The sequence below is a fragment of the Eschrichtius robustus genome, chromosome 4 (genome assembly GCF_028021215.1).
Source record: "Eschrichtius robustus isolate mEscRob2 chromosome 4, mEscRob2.pri, whole genome shotgun sequence".
In the NCBI taxonomy this organism is placed as follows: Eukaryota; Metazoa; Chordata; class Mammalia; order Artiodactyla; family Eschrichtiidae; genus Eschrichtius; species Eschrichtius robustus.
In genome coordinates, this window is record NC_090827.1 from 50606415 (window position 1) to 50628318 (window position 21904).

A 21904-nucleotide genomic window follows, 5' to 3' on the forward strand; every position below is an offset into this window, starting at 1 on the left:
TGGAAGTGTTAGCCACAGCAATCAGAGAAGAAAAAGAAATTAAAGGAATCCAAATCGGAAAAGAAGAAGTAAAACTGTCACTGTTTGCAGATGACATGATACTATACATAGAGAATCCTAAAGATGCTACCAGAAAACTACTAGAGCTAATCAATGAATTTGGTAAAGTAGCAGGATACAAAGTTAATGCACAGCAATCTCTGGCATTCCTATACACTAATGATGAAAAATCTGAAAGTGAAATTAAGAAAACACTCCCATTTACCATTACAACGAAAAGAATAAAATATCTAGGAATAAACCTACCTAAGGAGAGAAAAGACCTGTATGCAGAAAATTATAAGACACTGATGAAAGAAATTAAAGATGATACAAATAGATGGAGAGATATACCATCTTCTTGGATTGGAAGAATCAACATTGTAAAAATGACTATATTATCCAAAGCAATCTACAGATTGAATGCAATCCCTATCAAACTACCACTGGCATTTTTCACAGAACTAGAACAAAAAAATTTCACAATTTGTATGGAAACACAAAAGACCCCGAATAGCCAAAGCAATGTTGAGAACGAAAAATGGAGCTGGAGGAATCAGGCTCCCTGACTTCAGATTATACTGCAAAGCTACAGTAATCAAGACAGTATGGTACTGGCACAAAAACAGAAATATAGATCAATGGAACAGGATAGAAAGCCCAGAGATAAACCCACGCACATATGGTCACCTTACCTTTGATAAAGGAGGCAAGCATATACAGTGGAGAAAAGACAGCCTCTTCAATAAGTGGTGCTGGGAAAACTGGACAGGTATATGTAAAAGTATATGAAATTAGAACCCTTCCTAACACCATACACAAAAATAAACTCAAAATGGATTAAAGACCTAAGTGTAAGGCCAGACACTCTCAAACTCTTAGAGGGAAACATAGGCAGAACACTCTATGACATAAATCACAGCAAGATCCTTTTTGACCCACCTCCTAGAGAAATGGAAGTAAAAACAAAAATAAACAAATGGGACCTAATGAAACTTAAAAGCTTTTGCACAGCAAAGGAAACCATAAACAAGATGAAAAGACAACCCTGGGAATGGGAAAAAATATTGCAAATGAAGCAACTGACAAAGGATTAATCTCCAAAATTTACAATCAGCTCATGCAGCTCAATAACAAAAAAACAAACAACCCAATGTAAAAATGGGCAGAAGACCTAAATAGACATTTCTCCAAAGAAGATATACAGATTGCCAACAGGCACCTGAAAGAATGCTCAACATCATTAATCATTAGAGAAATGCAAATCAGAAGTACAATGAGATATCACCTCATACCGGTCAGAATGGCCATCATCAAAAAATCTAGAAACAATAAATGCTGGAGAGGGTGTGGGGAAGAGGGAACCCTCTTGCGCTGCTGGTGGGAATGTAAACTGATACAGCCACTATGGAGAACAGTATGAAGGTTCCTTAAAAAACTAAAAATAGAACTACCATACGACCCAGCAATCCCACTACTGGGCATATACCCTGAGAAAACCATAATTCAAAAAGAGACGTGTACGACAATGTTCACTGCAGCACTATTTACAATCGCCAGGACATGGAAGAAACCTAAGTGTCCATCGACAGATGAATGGATAAAGAAGATGTGGCCCATATATACAATGGAATACTACTCAGCCATATAAAGAAATGAAATTGAGTTATTTGTAGTGAAGTGGATGGACCTAGAGTCTGTCATACAGAGTGAAGTAAGTCAGAAAGAGAAAAACAAATACCGTATGCTAACACATATATATGGAATCTAAAAAAAAAAAATGGTTATGAAGAACCTAGGGGCAGGACGGGAATAAAGATGCAGACCTACTAGAGAATGGACTTGAGGACACGGGGAGGGGGAATGGTAAGCTGGGACGAAGTGAGAGAGTGGCACGGACTTATATATACTACCAAATGTAAAATAGATAGGTAGTGGGAAGCAGCTGCATAGCACAGGGAGATCAGCTCTGTGCTTTGTGACCACCTAGAGGGGTGGGATAGGGAGGGTGGGAGGGAGGGAGACACAAGAGGGAAGAAATATGGGGATATATGTATATGTATAGTTGATACACTTTGTTATAAAGCAGAAACACACCATTGTAAAGCAACACACCATTTGATACACTTTGTTATAAAGCAGAAACACACCATTATAAAGCAATTATATTTCAATAAAGATGTTAAAAAATAAGAAATAAAAGGAATGCAAATTGGAGAAGAAGAAGTACAACAGTCACTGTTTGCAGATGACATGATACTATACATAGAGAACCCTAAAGATGCCACCAGAAAACTACTAGAGCTAATCAATGAATTTGGTAAAATTGCAGGATACAAAATTAATGCACAGAAATCTCTGGCATTCCTACACACTAACAATGAAAAATCAGAAAGAGAACTTAGGAAACAATCCCATTTACCATTGCAACAAAAAGAATAAAATACCTAGGGATAAACCTACCTTAGGAGGCAAAAGACTTGTACTCAGAAAACTATAAAACACTGATGAAAGAAATCAAAGATGACATGAACAGATGGAGAAATATACCACATTCTTGGATTGGAAGAATCAATATTGTGAAAATGACTATACTACCCAAAGCAATCTACAGATTCAATGCAATCCCTGTCAAACTACCAATGGCATTCTTCACAGAATTAGAACAAAATATTTTACAATTTGTATGGAAACACAAAAGGCCCCAAATAGCCAAAGCAATCTTGAGAAAGAAAAATGGAGCTGGAGGAATCAGGCTACCTGACTTCAAACTATACTACGGTATAGTTTGGTATCAGTATAAAAACAGAAATATAGATCAATGGTACGGGATAGAAAGCCTAGAGATAAACTCACACACACATGGTCACCTAATTTATGACAAAGGAGCCAAGAATATACAATGGAGAAAGAGACAGCCTCTTCAGTAAGTGGTGGTGGGATAACTGGACAGCTACATGTAAAAGAATGAAATTAGAACAGCTGTTGGATTTAAAACTGTAGTAATAATAAGTAAACTTGGTGTTGTTCTAAATAAGAAACTAAATAAAAGACAACTATCTACTGCATCATCAATTATGATGGAGTTGTGGAAGAAAAAAGACTGAATGAAATTAATGGTATTATACATCTATCTTTTCCCTTTTAGTAACTTCTAAATTTGTCATCCTATTTTCAATGCATGTGGCAGTGAATCTGAAGAAAAGATTTTAGCATGTTTAAAATGACTGTCAACACTGACACCATCATGTACTGTGTTTGAAGACAACTGTTTCACTATTTGCCCATATGACGGATATACTTTCAAAGGTTAGCAGCCTCTGTTATATATGGCTCTGTCTAGTACTTTGGGAAAATAGAGCTTTCCCCATCACTGGAATATTAACATTTGAAACATCACTGCTTTTTTTTTTTTTTTTACATATTAATATAAACAATGTATTTATATTTTTTAAAACAATCAAAGTAGGGAGAAGAGGTGCACTGTTCACATTTTTGCAAATACTTTTAATATTTTTAAGACCGACTTGTGGAAGATAACTGGATTTAATATTTTTAAGACTGGCTTGTAGAAGATAACTGGATTCTCGTATCAGTTATGTATCAATTTAGAAACATCACTGCTTTTTATCACAGTTGTGAACTGTGTGGGGCATTTAATTATTTGAAGAGAGATATCCTCAAGGTCTCCATGATGAAATATGTGAACAACTATGCCAGTGTATACCTGCCACAATTATAGAGTGAGTGTCAGATCCCTAGAGATTTAGAAATATATTTCTATTACCTTGGAAGGCTTTGCTTTCATCTAGTTTCCAGAATAGTAAATGGCAATCATTTCTTGCAAAGGGACTTCCTTTCAATTTTTATAGCTATTTAAGACAGACTAGCCTGGTAGTAATAATGATGTATGTGTCATTATATACACTATCTTTTTTTCCATTTTATTCTCCCCTCTCTGTCATTCTCTTCCTTAGAATGCTAATAAGAAACATGAAGCCGAAATAAATGAGGTCAGAGTGGTTATAATCACCTGTCTATTCTGAAGAGTCCAAGCAGATTTGGGAGTCCCACTGGACTACATGTTCCAACAATTCCCCAGGCTCATATAATTTTATACAGGTTGAATTTAAACACCATATTATGGGGCACTTTTTTTCATAAGAACTGGATAAGAATTCAGTTTTCCTTTGAAGGTACCTAGGCACTTTAAAATACATATGTACGGCAGCATTCTATTGATATGTAGATTCAGTTTGTATTTTTTGCAATACATTACCTTGTACATGTCTCATTTTGCACATGTACAAGATATCTGTGAGGTATATGATAAATTTGGACAAACGACAGTCCTTTAATCACCACCTAATCATTATATAGGTAATTCCCTTGTGCCCCTTTGTAGCCAATCCCCTATCCATGGCAACCACTGATTTGCTTTCTGTCACTACAGTTTTTTCTTTTCTAGAATTTCACATAAATGCAATTATACAGTATGAAGTCTTTTGTGTCTAGGCATTACTCACTTAGCATAATGCTTTTGTCATTTATCCATATTGTTATCCATGTATCAGTAGTTCATTCTTTTTTTTTTTCATTCTTTTTATTGCTGAGTAGAATTCCATTTCATGGATGTATCAAAATTTGTTTATCTATTCAATAATTGAAGGACAATTGATCATCTTCAGATTGGAGCTATTATGAATAAAGTTGACATAAATATTGACTATAAGTCTTAGGGGATCATATGTTTTCTTTTTTAGCACACATCTTTATTTAATTTGGAAAAAATATCTTTAAATTGTGTTGGACTTTTTTTTGCTATACAGTTAGGTGTTTGAAGATAAGTTGGATTTTTTTTACACTTATAGGCTTTATTTTGATCCATGTCCTTTTGAATTGCATAGTTTCTAATGCGAAACCTTTAGAGCAGTTTTAGGCTTTTAACAGTTTTAGATTCCATTGATGAACCAATATTGACACATTATTATTATTATTATTAACTAAAGTCCACAGTTTGTATTAGAAATCACTCTTTGTGAGATCTGGGTTTTGACAAATGCATAATATCATGTATCCACCATTTACAGTATCATACAGAATAATGTTTCATGGCCCTAAAAATACTTTGTGCTCCAACTATTCCTCCTTTTCTTCCCCAAACCTCTATTGAATCATTAGGATTTCTTTTAAAAACTTTATATAGAGACTGTAACTTTTAACATTATCACCAAGGTAATACCTTTCTGAGGGCACGATACAATGTCTCAATGTCAGGGTTTTCTACTCTGGTTGTGGGAAACACAATTATTTCAAGCTTGGTGTGAGGCCCAGGAATGGCTCATACTACTGATTTCTGGTACTCTCCCCCAGAAAGTAGTGTAGGGTCCTCTCATGCAAGCATAAATCAATTCTTAGGCAAAGACTTGAGGGATACCCTCTGCAGATCTCTGAACAACCTCTATGTCTAGTTCTCTCTTTTCTGCTGCTTAATGAGTTTTCCATCCTCTAATCTTACTCTTTCAGCTCAGCAAGACCTGCACATCAACAGTACTACTGATGGCCACAGGTAAGAAAAGGACTCAAGCAGTGAGGCCTGCCGGAAATAAACAGAAGTAACAGTTCATTGTGGAAAAGAATTTGAGGCATTTTGTAATACAGAAAACAAAAATTTCTTCATGTTTCAACCCAAGGTAAATAAGCAGCATTATCTTACAGAGGCCCATATTTTCTGCCTCTTGAAATTCGTCAAATAAAACCAGAATTAATAAAAATACATTAACTTAAAATAGTAACTATTTGAATTTTCTGAAAATTGCATTGGACTCAAAAAGTGAATTAGGGGCTTCCCTGGTGGTGCAGTGGTTGAGGGTCTGCCTGCTAATGCAGGGGACACGGGTTCGAGCCCTGGTCTGGGAAGATCCCACATGCGGCGAAGCAACTAGGCCCGTGAGCCACAACTACTGAGCCTGCGTGTCTGGAGCCTGTGCTCCGCAACAATAGAGGTCGCAATAGTGAGAGGCCCGCGCACCGCGATGAAGAGTGGCCCCCGCTTGCCACAACTAGAGAAAGCCCTCGCACAGAAACGAAGACCCAACCCAGCCAAAAATAGATAAATTAATTAAAAAAAAAAAATCTGTATATAAAAAAAGAAAAACGTTGAGTGGCCTTAGACTTGCCAAATATAAATTAAAAAAAAAAAAAAGTGAATTAGATTTTTTCCCATTCTTGTGTGATACTTTGCAGATGACTTATGGAAGTTCCATTTATTCTTATAAAACTCCTAAGGAATCGTTTGGTAAGTTATGTTTAGTAAACTCGAAAAAAAATGCCTGACTCCCAAAGAGGAGTTTTTGTATTTGAAGAACTTGAGTCCATGAATGGAGTTCCCATGGATTCACTTATTTCCCTAGCTTCCTCACAGGAGAATAGGTTCAGGACAACAAAGAGACAGTTCTATTGATGAGGGTGTAACATACTAATTTACTTACCCTCCATAATGGTCAAGGGATCTTCCACTTTGGGGCGCAGGATATTAGGGCCAAAGACAGTGGCCAAGTTCTGCACACTCATTTTGTTAATTCCTGAATAGGACTGTACTTCATCCAAGAACCTGTTGGGTGCAAGAGTATGAACAGAACACAATGGGATCAAACTTGTTAGTGGAAGAAAATGGGTTATTGGGAAATTTATGAAGTGGAGTACGTTCAAAGATGATTATGGACACAAAATTCTTTAGGAATTCAAACATCTCTCTGTCAAATGTGCAGAATGTATATTGCAAATTATTAAGGATCAAACTCATAAGAGATCATATCAAATATCTGCTCTGGCCTGGCTTGGCTTGGTTTCCCTGTCAGTCACAGGGACAAGAGTGTTTGGATAATGCTAATGTGGACTTGAGATTCAAGAATATGAATTTCTTTCCAATCCCTAAATAAAATGTTAAATATGTATATATATTTAATTCAAGAACTATAAATAAGATTGTCTGGTACAATCTCTTATTTCAGAGAGGAGGAATCAACTCTCTTTGTGGAGTAATTTGTGAGCTTCGAATTTATAGTCTATTAAAAAATGAGATCAAACATGGTTTAAAACAAAACCTCAGTTCTACTGATACGGAAAATCGCAAGCACAAGTTGTTCTAACTTGTTAGGTGCTAAAGAATTAGAGGCATGAAATAGCCCTTTCCCCAAATGATTTTTTTTTTAAACATCTTTAATGGAGTATAATTGCTTTACAATGGTGTGTTGGTTTCTGCTTTATAACAAAGTGAATCAGTTATACATATACATATATCCTCATATCTCTTCCCTCTTGTGTCTCCCTCCCTCCCACCCTCCCTATCCTACCCCTCTAGGTGGTCACAAAGCAATGAGCTGATCTCCCTGTGCTATGCGGCTGCTTCCCACTATCCCCAAATGATTTTAATAGCAGAGATTGTTTTTGTAATTTTTCAGCTTTTCTTCATTTCCCATCCCCTCTTTGTTTCTACAAGAACTTCTATTAATTCATGGCTTACTAATTGTAGTAATGAGACAAAGAAGTGATGAAAAAATTTTAACTTATTTTATGTGTTATTTAAAATAATATACTTATTATGTGTCAGTCGTGCTAACTTATTAAACTCTCAAAGCATCTCTGTGAGGTAAATACCATTATCTCCATTTTACAGGTTAGATACATGAGGCACCAGAGAGGTAAGAATCTTCTCCAAGGACACAGAGTTGGCAGAGCTGAGATCTGAATCCAGGTGATCTGACGCTAGAGTCTGAACTCTTGATTACTATACCATGAGTTTTTAAAAAGGTGCCGTTTGGGAATTCCCTGGTGGTCCAGTGTTTAGGACTCCATGCTTTCACTACCGTTAAGATCCCACAAGCGTGGCCAGAAATAAAAATAAAAAAGTGCCTATTTCCACAGGTTCACTACTATTATACAGCCTAATTATAGCAAGACTGAAGGGCAAAAAGTCAAACTACTATTTCTTATTTGAAATAGCTGAAATTAAAAGTCTGCTTTAAATGTGTTAAGAGAAGTTAAGGTTTTCTATTGTGGAGATAAAGACTTGCAATACTGTTCTCCAAAAAGCCTTTTTCCCTTTTACTTAAGAGACTGTCACCCTTTTCTCATCCACTACAATAGCTTGAATTAGTTCAAAAACTTGGGATGGAACCCTTCTATGTTAATAAGTCTATCTTATCAGTGAAACTATTTCTTGCTTTTTCAAATTCTGAAACCTAAGGTCTTGTTTGTTTCCTGAATGCTAACCATCACCAGAAAAAGTATGGCAGGAGGTTCTGGAATTCCTACTCAATTACAGTCGACAATGAACTCCACAGTGTCTGGCGTTAGTCTTAAACTCCATAGTTCCCAGTCAGCTGTACATTTATCTAATCATGACGCAAAAAACACATGTAAATGATGCACTGTACTGAATTAAAATTTTTAATTTTACTTAAAAATGGACTGGGAAGCTATCGTTTAAAATACTTTACAATGACCTGTAGTGCCAATCATTAATCTCTTTATTTAAATTTAATGTTTCATGTAAATCAACTATACTCCAATAAAATTAAAAAAAAATAAATTTAATATGTTTCAATAGTACATACTTTATTTCTTAAATAGGGGCACAGACATGGTACATAGCATCCCTGACATTAAACATGGTCATTGAGAGAGAGCTTTATGAAGCGCAATTAATTATTGTTCTAGCAGAATTGAGTTACTATTTTTTTTCAATGAGTCTTGAGAGAAATGGAAAAAATTAATATTAGCATTCACTATATGTATAAATGTATAGGTATATAAAATTTTAAAATATACTTTAATTTTTAAAACAGCTGTGTGAAATATGTGTTTTCACTACCCTTTTACCTATTAGGATCTTTAGTCTCAAAGAGGATAAGAAAGTTGCATAATGACATGTAAGTAGTCAGTGGTAGAATCTGGACTCCCGGGCAGATCTTTCTCATGCCAGGATACACGCTCCTTCTGTTAAACAATGGTACATTGTACATGTATAAACAACCTGGATGGAAGTTCAAAGCAACATATCTTTAATATGTAGAGGCCAGAGAGACTTCAGAAACAGCAAATTACAAAATCAAACAATTTTAGTGCTCAGAGAAACTTTTGAAATCACCTTGTCAAGGGCTTCCCTGGTGGTGCAGCAGTTAAGAATCCCCCTGCCAATGCAGGGGACACGGGTTCAAGCCCTGGTCTGGGAAGATCCCACATGCCGCGGAGCAACTAAGCCCGTGTGCCACAATTACTGAAGCCCGTGCGCCCTAGATCCCGTGCTCCGCAACAAGAGGAGCCACCTTGATGAGAAGCCCACGCACCGCAACGAAGAGTAGCCCCCACTAGCCGCGGCTAGAGAAAGCCCACGGGCAGCAACGAAGACCCAACGCAGCCAAAAATAAATAATAAATAAATAAATTTATTTAAAAAAAAAAAAGAAATCACCTTGTCAAACCTCAGTTTTATAGAGGCCAACACTGGAGCTCAGAGCAGTTAAGTGATTTTTATTCACTGTCAAAAGTAAATTAGTGTCAGGCTAAATACAGTCTTCTTAAATTTAGTTTTTTGTCTTTAGGACAATTCTTACCTGCAAATATACTTGAGAAGGTTGTAATTGACCACTGGCAAGCTCTTCACCTGCTTTGCTAATTCTTTAACACCCTGAATATAAAGAAGAGAATAAATGTTATCTAAGTGTTGGCCTTGGAATTAAAGCACATGGAAAATGGGCAAACAGCCTTTTTTTTTTTTTTTTTTTTTGGTTAGTTTCACATATTATCAGTGAAGGATACTGTCTTGAAAACTTGCCACTATCACAGAGAACATTTCAGAAATATTTTCAAAAGATGTGAAAGCATTTCAAATATCTCTGTAAGCACTATTTGTGGAGAAACATGTTTAAGTGAAGCCCTTTTAACATTTTTAACATCTGTTCACAATTGACTGAAAAGGGAAGATAGCCTTATTTGTAAGAAGGTTGTTTGGGGGAAAGAGTAGCCTTAATATAGTGAGCGCCCGTCCGAGTTTTAGCATTTGGGGGCAAAGTGGCAAGGAGTGCTGATTTCATTTATTCATCTGTACTTTTCTTTTTGATCAGAGAGAGGATTAAAAATGGGACCTGCGTTGTGTGTGTAAAATCTAAACATGTGTGATGTCAATACTTAGAATAGTGGAAAACAATCCAAGCATGGGGCAAAGGAAAATTTACAGATTAAAGACTAAGAACACTGACAAAAAAACCCAAACAATAGCTTTTTAAGAAATAAATGCATGGACTTACAGCTTCCTCTTCCTTGCTGAGCAGTTTGGCACAAGACAAAAAATCCTCATACTTGGCATAAGGAATAACCGGTTCTGGGAGTTCTCGGAGATACAGTTTAAGAAGCGATGCCACTGTGTGTACATCTGTGTTGCTGTGGAGGTAGAAGTGTAAAGAGTTTCTACGGAGTGAACTTTATACCGTTTGGTTAATTTTTTCATCAAGTATACATCTAAGAGTCAGACTTCTAAATGAGTTGACAATTGAATTAGTCGATCCAGCTTTCAAGAAGCACACGCTTGGGTAACACCTATTAGATGCTGCCACAGGTGGAAAAGAGAGGGACCCAGAGAGACACTTGGAATCCTCAGTGTGGTTTGCAAATATTCAAAAGTGTAAGCATTTTTCTTTTGTGTGCATTTGATGTTAAGCAAAAGTGTTACTTGTCTAAAACAATGAGAATATATATACCAGATTTAAAATAAAATATAATACAATGCACCAAAAAACACCCAATCTACATATGTGCGTCTATATGTATTCAATGTCAAAATTAATTACTTATAGATCCTAACTTCATTTCTTATTCTTTAGAAGACATTGGTGATTGGTTATAGACATCTCAAGTTTAGTACATTTTAACTTTTTAAGAAAAACTCACTTTGATGATGATTGATCTCAGAATGATTGCTTGTCTGATATTCTAAGATAGTTGGTGATCCTTACAGTTTTCTAGAAAGAGAAGGGAAGTGCTACAAAAATAAACACTGAGGGCTTCCCTGGTGGCGCAGTGGTTGAGAGTCTGCCTGCCAATGCCGGGGACACGGCTTCTAGCCCTGGTCTGGGAGGATCCCACATGCCGCGGAGCAACTAGGCCCGTGAACCACAACTGCTGAGCCTGCGCGTCTGGAGCCTGTGCTCCGCAACGAGAGAGGCCGCGATGGTGAGAGGCCCGCGCACTGCGATGAAGAGTGGCCCCCGCTCGCCGCAACTAGGGAAGGCCCTCGCACGGAGACGGAGACCCAACACAGCCAAAAATAAATAAATAAATAAATTTATTTTAAAAATGAATAAATAAACACTGAAAACTTAACGTGTCCTTTGTGTAAAATTTATTTTTATTCTCTGCTGAATACCAGAGTGATAGGATAATTTACCGAAATATTAATTTATATTTTGTTCTATGTATCTCTCTGTTAATCCATGAAGGTGGCTGACAGTAGAGGCAGGAGGAGGTGGTTGGTTTGGGTTTGTTTTGTTTTGCTTTGCTTTGTTTTGGGGGTGAGGAACAAGAGCGTGGGAAGGAGATTGGTGGTCAGGGAGTGAAAGGTCAATTGATTCCCAAGAAGTGGGAAGAGTGGTGGTGAGCAAGGTCAGGGATTCTGTAAGTGGTGGGAACAAACACTCCAATCCCAGACTCTGCTGCAGGAAGTGACAAGTCGCCGAGGGGTATTCCTTCAGAAGCTGGGATACAGGCACCAGGATCTCCTGCCTCAGTGACAATTCTCTTGCCCCAAGGGTGACATAAAAGCAGAGTTGACTTCACAAATCTACATGGGCTGGGACAATGGGCATCTCAGTTCTCAATTTTGGACTCTTGGGTTGATTTCCTCAACTATCTCCCGCATAACCTCTCTGTAACAGGCATTATAGAAAACGCAGTGGCTAGGACCCTAAGGGGTTATAAAAATGAATATTCTAGCCTGCTCATAATTTATAATCTAGTGGGAGTAGGAGATAGAAAGTAGTTAATAACACAAGTATATAATTACAAAGTGTGGTGAGGAGTAATAAGGAAACGTTTTGGGTGCCATCTAATAACAAGAAAGGACTAATCCAGGGGTTGGAGGGCTTCTCTGAAGAAATGATGCTTAGGGTAAGATCTGAGGGGGTGTAAGAATGAACTAAATGAGAGTGAAGAATAAAAGAAGTCATTCCGATTAAAGCAAGGCATGTAAACAGAGCCCAAAGTGGGAGGGAGTGTCCTGTCCTTGAGGAGCTGACAAAAGGCTAAGGGAGAAAGAGCTCAGAGGATGAGGTCTGAGCAGAGGGGAGCATCCTCATGGACCATAGGACTTCATCTACCTTGGAATCAGGGCAAGGGCTGAGGTTTTCCATTTTAACATCAGAGTCAGTCGGAGCTGATATATTGTCAACCTTTTTTCAGATGCTAAAATGATGGAGGTGATCTGATAGGGCCTGTCTTTAATCAATTGTATTCTTTTCATAATTACAGAAATGAATTTTTTCTCTTAAATTTCTGAACTGATAGACAATATAGAGGCCATCTTAAAGGCTAGTAAAGAACATAAAAATCATGTCTCTGGGACACCTTGAAAATTATTCAAGCTCATTAATTTCTAAAAATACTTTCCTAATTTTTTTTTTTTTAAAGATACATAAAATAGTCTCAATGGTAAAGCAAAAAAAGACCCTAGTTTTTTTCTTTTCTGGCAAATTGCTATATTTCGTGCAATCCAAAACCCTTCTGTGTTTCTCTTGGTATGTCGTGAAGCACCTGACCCTTGAAGGCACAGTCATCAGCAGTAGCAAAACCACAACCTGGGGCAGGATATGCAATGCAATCAAATATTACAATAAACGATTTCCATCTTTCATTCCACTCTATCCAATCCACTCTAATCAAACCCAATCCATGACCGGGTCGTTGGGTTGTGTTGCCTTCAAATTCAATGACCATTTTGTTAAAGTTATAGAAAGACACAGAAAGGAATGCAAAAATAAAATATAAAATAAGTATAATTTCAATATATGGTGTATGTTGTGTATAATTTGTATGACTATATAAATAGAATATACAAAAATATTTATGAATTAAATGCAATAAATTAATGAAACAATAATGATAAACAAGAAACATTTATTTAACAAGAAATCTGTTTTAGTGTTTCAGTGATGGACTGGTCATTACATTGCCTGTCCCCAAGCACAGTGTTTTTAAGGTAACTTGCCTGTTACTGTATTATTTTGCTTCTAATGAAGTTGAGCTGTAGTACTGAGGACGTTTGAGCACTAGATGGCACGATTGCAAAGTTAAACTAATTGAGATGGTGTGAAAATTGTTGAAGGATGAAAGGCTGCAGAATCATTTTTCATCCACAGCAATTTTCTTAGCACCAAAGCTGCAGTAATGCTCCAAGAATAGAAATATTTGCACTATGAATCAAGGTAAGAGATGTGGGCTATGATGATTATTTTATTCCTTCTCTAAAATGATACATTACATTAGTTTCTAGCATTATAAGTATATACCCATACACTGTTGGTTATATAAAAATGGTAAGGAAAAAATAACCGAATGTATTTTCTTTTTTATTTCAATTAACAAAGGTTATTACATTTTTGGCTTAAAGGTTACAACTTAAAAATTTTTGACTCTTTCTGAGGGGCTTTACTAAACTTAGGTTATTTTGTAGAAATAGAGACTTTTCCATTTTCCTAGCGTTCTCATTTTTGGCTTTGTCCTTTCCCACCGAATGGAAGAAATCAATCATTTCTGGGAAGACTTGAACATGTTTGCCAGTTCCGGTTCACCTCAAGAGGCTCACAGTCTATCCGCCCCAATTGCCAGCATGCTACTCACTGCAAGGGGAAATCTGATGTTTCTCTGAAAAATCTCTTTGTATATCCATTCTACAAAATAGCAACCTTCTGCATCTACCTCTACAGACTTGTATCTCTTACTGAAAACCCACTATTTTGCCTGATTAATATTTGCTTTAGTATGTACAGCCAATTAAGTAGATATCAATGTGATGTGTTAGTTGCCCAAAGTACCTAGTGGGATGTGCTGTCTTTGCCTCAGAGAAATACATTATGTTCTTCAGCAAAGTGAAGTGACTATATTGCAGCAAAAGTTGATGTACAATGGAGAATTAAAATCCCTAAACTGGTTAATAATAATAATAATAATGACAACAACAATAGCAGCAGCACACGTCTACACACATCTCTCCCTGTCTCAGGCCCTCACAGCTGTCCAGTGAGTAGGTCCTGTTATTAACTCCATCTGGGTACACAAACAGGAAACTGCACTGACAGAACATGCCTTGGGGCTAATTGCTGAGATATGAGAGGTTTTGAAGTCACACTCCTTTGGTAGAAATTCAAAACTACTTGCTAATATAAATTCATTATCCAGACCTCAGGTCTCCTTCACCCACCTGGTGGTAGAATCTGTTTTCAGAAATTAAGATAAATAATCATGCACATCCTATCCAATGACAGCAAAGAGGCAGAGACAGGCCCAGGAATCCTGAATAAAAGAGTTATCAGGCCAGAAGATATTCTGTAGCATATGTCCCTTAATTGATCAACATATGGGGTTTGTTTTCACCTTAAATTGTACTTGGACTTTGCTTCTGGATCCTGTAGTGCTTTTTAATCAAACCTGAATTCCATGAGACTTTCTATTATTGACTTAGTTTTATATTCTTGAGGGTCTTCCTTTGGTCATTCTGGGATTGTTCTATCATTCACACACCAAATAGTTGCTGAACACTTACAGTGTGGACCACCTCACGCCACATGCTAGGTGAGACAGAGATGAACAACATAGATCTTTTCTGTCCCCCTTGGGCTTATATCTCTAACCCATCACCATCAACATGTTTCCATCCCATGCTTCATTTGTTTGACTCCTTAAACATTTTCTGTATTTTTTATCTGCTAAGTCCCTGCCAGGTGTGTGATCTTAAGAATCTTTTTATACTTCCCAGAAATTGCTTGCCTATTTATAATCTATGTACAGTATTGGCCCCTTACTAATCCTAACAGGGATAAAGGAGTCTGGCAACAATCTGTCTTGCTCATCCTCTAACCCCACCCCTGCCTTCCCTGATAAACAGACTCACACACACAGATAAGTAGAATGCCACAGTAATTCCAAGTATAATACTACACAGACAAAAACCTTAGAACTTTTAAGTCTCAAAATTAGAAATGGGAATTTTTCACTCTGGATACTCTGCACAGGACACAGCATAATCCATTGATTGAAGTGAATAGAATGAATTTCCAGGCACCCCACAGGGAGTTATTAAAGATATTGTGAAGTTCTTTGCAACACACACAGTGAGATGACCTAAAATTTTCTTGGAACTCAAAAAAAATAATGTCATATCTATCAAACTCCGGGAAGAACATATGAGACTGAAAACATTCAGCAGCATTACCAAGATGAAGCCTGCCACCAAACTGTCTTAAACAACATGCAGTTCTGTGCACCAAATTCACCAAGACATAGAAAAGCAAATCCAAAGGCAGTAGGCAGTTCCAAACTAAACTAAACATTTACAAGAAAAGTCTGGTTCTGTTCTAACTTATTTTTTTATATATCTGTCAAAAATGGTACACTTTTTGGCAGTAAAATTTGAATCTGGTTAAACTGTCATGGCTCACTGTAGTTATGTAAGTGTCACTGCTGAATTACATACAACACAAATGGGCAGTTTTATCTGTCTGGACTACACTGAATTAGTGCTTGTCTCAAAGAAGCCTCCTGGTTTAAAAGCAATGATGGCAGAGAGTGGCAAGATGACCCTTACTATGGAATGAATTGTTGTCTCCCCCAAATTCATATGTTGAAGGCTCAGCCTCCGATGTGATGTGATGGTATTTGGAGATGAAACCTCTGGGAGGTAATTAGGGTTAGATGAAGTCATCAGGGTGGGACTGTGGTTTGATGGGATTAGTGCCCTTATGAAAAAAGACACCAGTAAGCTTGCTCCCTACCGCCTTGCTCCCATGCACATGCAAGAGGAAAGGCCATGTGAGCACAGGGTAAGAAGGCAGCCATCTACAAGTCAAGAAGAGAGCCTTTACCAGAACCCAACCATGCTGGCACCCTGGCGTCAGGCTTTCAGCGTCCAGAGCTGTGAGAAAAATAAATTTCTGTTGTTTAAGCCACCCAGTATGTGGTGTTTTGTTATAGCAGAGGCACCAAATCTTCATCTCGTGAGCTTACCTATAAAACCATGCCAGAGTGCTAGGTAATGAGATGTCATCAGAAAAATAGAAACATGCTTTCAGATAATGTAGATTTATGGAAATATTGTCAGATTGACCAATGTGACATAGAAGAAAGTGATTCTCAACCTTGGTTGCACACAGGAGTCACCTGGAAAGTTTTTCAAAATACTGATGATTGGGTCCTGTATATTCTGATATAATTGGTCTGGGTGAAGCCTGGACATTGAGATTTTTTAAAGCTCCTCAGTTTTCATATGTTGCCAAGGTCAAGGGATATTAATATAGAACATGTATTTGAGGTGGAAAACTTCCAAATAAGGAGGCAGTTCTAATGTGTAATGGTCACAAGTTTAAATCTGGCTACTCTATCATCCATTGGAGCTGACCAGTTACATACTTATCTCTCCAGTGTTGTGATGGAAGAGGTGGGAGGAATGCTGGTGGGGAGATGTTGTTCATGGTTAAACCAAACTGTTACGTTGACATTTTCTTTCCTACTTCTAGGATTACTTATATGTATGTAATTACTTATGTGCATATAGACTCCCCCTTTAAAATGCTACTAATCACATAAAAAGAATATTTGACAGTTTTATGTACAATGCAACATACCACACACACACACGTACCCCTATATGCGTATAAGACACTCAAAGTAACAAATAAAATGCCCTGTTGTGTAGCTGAAGGAAGAGATTCCTGTGAGCAGTCTGAGTTTGGTGATTCTACATCATAGATCCCTCAAATAGAAAGTAACTACAGCCCCAAACTGAAAAAAAAATTCATGGATATTCATCCATTTGCTATTTCTGACAAATGTTTCCCCTGGGTAAGTCTCTCATTTCATTGTTTTTTTGTCACCTCACTCACCTTCTCCTAGTCAGCTCCCAAGCTTTTCTTCCTCTGCTGGCGTCTAAGTATTATTCTCCTTGACTCTGTGTACATACCCTGGCTAAATCCATAAGTTTGACGATCACTTTTCTACAATGACTACAAAGTATACATCTCCAAACCAGACCTTTCCACTGAATTCTTAGATGTTCCATACACACTCTGAACTCCATATAAACAAAGCTGGACAGCAACAAAAACCTTGCAATAAAATTATTCCTCCTTTACCATTTTCTCAACCATGAATGGCATCACCATTCACAGAAACAAACAAGAAACCTAGAAGTCAACCTAAATTTTGCTTTTTCTGAGATTCTAAATCTAACAGTGACTAGTGATTCTCAGACTAAGCTGCACATTGGAATCACCTGGAAAGTTTGCAAAATACCAATGACTGGATCCTATATATTCTCATGTCATACCTCATGAATCTGTTCCCTCCTCAGCAGTCTCATTGACACTGCTCAAGTTCAAGTTATCACTCATCTCCATTAATATAACAGCATATTCATTGGTCTTTCTGCTACAAGCCTGTCTTCCCACCCTAGACCCCTGAACATACACATCCAGGTGGTAATCACTTGTACCAAATAAATATAAATGACAAGTAAAATGCCTTGTATAGCTTTTGAATGCTACATATGAATACAAAGGGCAAATGTTTAAGCATATACAGATAAATATACATTACAAAGAAACATATATACTTATTTTATAGACTAGTCATTAGAGGTGACATCATTTAGTTAGTTTGGATTAGTGTTTGAGAGCATTGATTCACTTTATAAATAGCCACACTCTAATATCTCTAAGTAAATTAAAAATTTAGACTGAAGAATAAAAATAAAATCTGGGGGGGCAAGATGGTGGACGAGTAAGACGTGGAGATCACCTTCCTTCCCTCAGATACATTAGAAATACATCTACACGTGGAACTGCTCGTACAGGACACCCACTGAATGCTGGCAGAAGACCTCAGACCTCCCAAAAGGCAAGAAAATCCCCACGTACTTGGGTAGGGCAAAAGAAAAAAGAAATAACAGAGACAAAAGAATAGGGACGGGACCTGCACCAGTGGGAGGGAGCCGTGAAGGAGGAAAGGTTTCCACACACTAGGAAGCCCCTTCGCGGGCGGAGACTGCGGGTGGCGGAGGGGGGAAGCTTCGGAGCCACGGAGGAGAGCGCAGCCACAGGGGTGCGGAGGGCAAAGCGGAGAGATTCCTGCACAGAGGCTCGGCGCCGAGCAGCGCTCACCAGCCCGAGAGGGTTGTCTGCTCACCCGCTGGGGCGGGCGGGGGCTGGGAGCTGAGGCTCCGGCTTCGGTGCTAGCCGGGAGGGAGTCCGGGAAAAAGTCTGCAGCTGCCGAAGAGGCAAGAGACTTTTTCTTGCCTCTTTATTTCACGGCGCGCAAGGAGAGGGGATTCAGAGCGCCGCCTAAACGAGCTCCAGAGACGGGCGCGAGCCACGGCTATCAGCACAGACCTCAGAGACGGGCATTAGACGCTAAGGCTGCTGCTGCGCCACCAAGAAGCCTGTGTGCGAGCACAGGTCACTCTCCACACCACCCCTCCCGGGAGCCTGTGCAGCCCGCCACTGCCAGCGTCCCGTGATCCAGGGACAACTTCCCCGGGAGAACGCGCGGCGAGCCTCAGGCTGCTGCAACATCACGCCGACCTCTGCCGCCACAGGCTCGCCCCACCTCCTCTGTACCCCTCCCTCCCCCCGGCCTCAGTGAGCCAGAGCCCCCGAAGCAGCTGCTCCTTTAACCCTGTCCTGTCTGGGCGGGGAACAGACGCCCTCAGGCGACCTACACGCAGAGGCGGGTCCAAATCCAAAGCTGAACCCCAGGAGCTGTGCGAACAATGAAGAGAAAGGGAAATCTCTCCCAGCAGCCTCAGAAGCAGTGGATTAAATCTCCACAAACAACTTGATGTGCCTGCATCTGTTGAATACCTGAATAGACAACGAATCATCCCAAATTCAGGAGGTGGACTTTGGGAGCACGACATGTTAATTTTGCCCCTTTCCTTTTTTTGTGAGTGTATATGTGTATGCTTCTGGGTGAGATTTTGTCTGTATAGCTTTGCTTTATAATAGCTTTATTTTATTTTATTTTATGTTATCCTCTTTCTTTCTTTCTTTCTATTTTTTCTCCCTTTTACTCTGAGCTGTGTGGATATAAGGCTCTTGGTGCTCCAGCCAGGCATCAGGGCTGTGGCTCTGAGGTGGGAGAGCCAAATTCAGGACACTGGTCCACAAGAGACCTCCCAGCTCGACGTAATACCAAACAGCGAAAATCTCTCAGAGATCTCCATCTCAACATCAAGACCCAGCTTCCCTCAATGACCAGCAAGCTACAGTGCTGGACACCCTATGCCAAACAACTAGCAAGACAGGAACACAGCCCCATCCATTAGCAGAGAAGCTGCCTAAAATCATAATAAGGCCACAGACAACCCAAAACACACCACCAGATGGGGATGTGCCCACCAGAAAGACAAGATCCAGCCTCATCCACCAGAACACAGGCACTAGTCCCCTCCACCAGGAAGCCTACACAACCCACTGAACCAACCTTAGTCATTGGGGACAGATACCAAAAACAACGGGAACTACGAACCTGCAGCCTGTGAAAAGGAGACCCCAAACACAGTAAGATAAGCAAAATGAGAAGACAGAAAAACACACAGCAGGTGAAGGAGCAGGGTCAAAACACCCCAGACCTAACAAATGAAGAGGAAATAGGTAGTCTACCTGAAAAAGAATTCAGAATAACGATAGTAAGGATGATCCAAAATCTTGGAAATAGAATAGACAAAATTCAAGAAACATTTAACAAGGACGTAGAAGAACTAAAGAGGAACCAAGCAATGATGAAAAACACAATAAATGAAATTAAAAATACTCTAGATGGGATCAATAGCAGAATAACTGAGGCTGTTGAACGGATAAGTGACCTGGAAGATAAAATGGTGGAAATAACTACTGCAGAGCAGAATAAAGAAAAAAGAATGAAAAGAACTGAGGACAGTCTCAGAGACCTCTGGGACAACATTAAATGCACCAACATTCGAATTATAGGGGTCCCAGAAGAAGAAGAGAAAAAGAAAGGGACTGAGAAAATATTTGAAGAGATTATAGTTGAAAACTTCCCTAATATGGGGAAGGAAATAGTAATCAAGTCCTGGAAGCACAGAGAGTCCCATACAGGATAAATCCAAGGAGAAACACACCAAGACACATATTAATCAAACTATCAAAAATTAAATATAAAGAAAACATATTAAAAGCAGCAAGGGAAAAATAACACACAAGGGAATCCACATAAGGTTAACAGCTGATCTTTCAGCAGAAACTCTGCAAGCCACAAGGGAGTGGCAGGATATACTTAAAGTGATGAAGGAGAAAAACCTACAACCAAGATTACTCTACCCAGCAAGGATCTCATTCAGATTTGATGGAGAAATTAAAACCTTTACAGACAAGCAAAAGCTGAGGGAGTTCAGCACCACCAAACCAGCTTTACAACAAATGCTAAAGGAACTTCTCTAGACAAGAAACACAAGAGAAGGAAAATACCTACAATAATGAACCCAAAACATTTAAGAAAATGGTAATAGGAACATACATATCGATAATTACCTTAAATGTAAATGGAGTAAATGCTCCCACCAAAAGACACAGACTGGCTGAATAGATACAAAAACAAGACCCATATATATGCTGTCTACAAGAGACCCACTTCAGACCTAGAGACACATACAGACTGAAAGTGAGGGGATGGAAAAAGATATTCCATGCAAATGGAAATCAAAAGAAAGCTGGAGTAGCAATTCTCATATCAGAAAAAATAGACTTTAAAATAAAGACTATTACAAGAGACAAAGAAGGACACTATATAATGATCAAGGGATCGATCCAAGAGGAAGGTATAACAATTGTAAATATTTATGCACCCAACATAAAAGCACCTCAATACATAAGGCAAATACTAACATCCATAAAAAGGGAAATCGACAGCAACACAATCATAGTAGAGGACTTTAACACCCCACTTTCACCAATGGACAGATCATCCAAAATGAAAATAAATAAGGAACCACAAGCTTTAAAAGACACATTAAACAAGATGGACTTAATTGATATTTATACGACATTCCACCCAAAAACAACAGAATACACATTTTTCTCAAGTGCTCATGGAATATTCTCCAGGATAGATCATATCTTGGGTCACAAATCAAGCCTTGGTAAATTTAAGAAAATTGAAATCGTATCAAGTATCTTTTCCGACCACAACGCTATGAGACTAGATATCAATTACAGGAAAAGATCTGTAAAAAATACAAACACAAGGAGGCTACACAATACACTACTTAATAACGCAGTGATCACTGAAGAAATCAAAGGGGAAATCAAAAAATACCTAGAAACAAATGACAATGGAGACACGACGACCCAAAACCTATGGGATGCAGCAAAAGCAGTGCTAAGAGGGAACTTTATAGCAATACAAGCCTACCTCAAGAAACAGGAAACATCTCGAATAAACAACCTAACCTTGCACCTAAAGCAATTAGAGAAAGAAGAACAAAAAAACCCCAAAGCTAGCAGAAGGAAAGAAATCATAAAGATCAGAGCAGAAATAAATGAAAAGGAAATGGAGTAAATGATAGCAAAGATCAATAAAACTAA

At 38.4% G+C, this 21904-nt stretch overlaps 1 protein-coding gene across 6 annotated transcripts in view; it reads right to left on the reverse strand.

The window, feature by feature from the left end:
- ARHGAP24 (Rho GTPase activating protein 24) overlaps window positions 1-21904 on the reverse strand; it is a 514100-nt gene that overhangs the window by 14407 nt on the left and 477789 nt on the right. For all 6 annotated transcript variants that reach the window (XM_068542699.1, XM_068542700.1, XM_068542698.1 and 3 more), the window contains 3 exons: window positions 10349-10481; window positions 9656-9729; window positions 6531-6652 (listed from right to left, as the gene is read on the reverse strand). In XM_068542699.1, the coding sequence (XP_068398800.1) occupies window positions 6531-6652; window positions 9656-9729; window positions 10349-10481 (329 nt within the window). The remainder of the gene's footprint in view (window positions 1-6530; window positions 6653-9655; window positions 9730-10348; window positions 10482-21904) is intronic.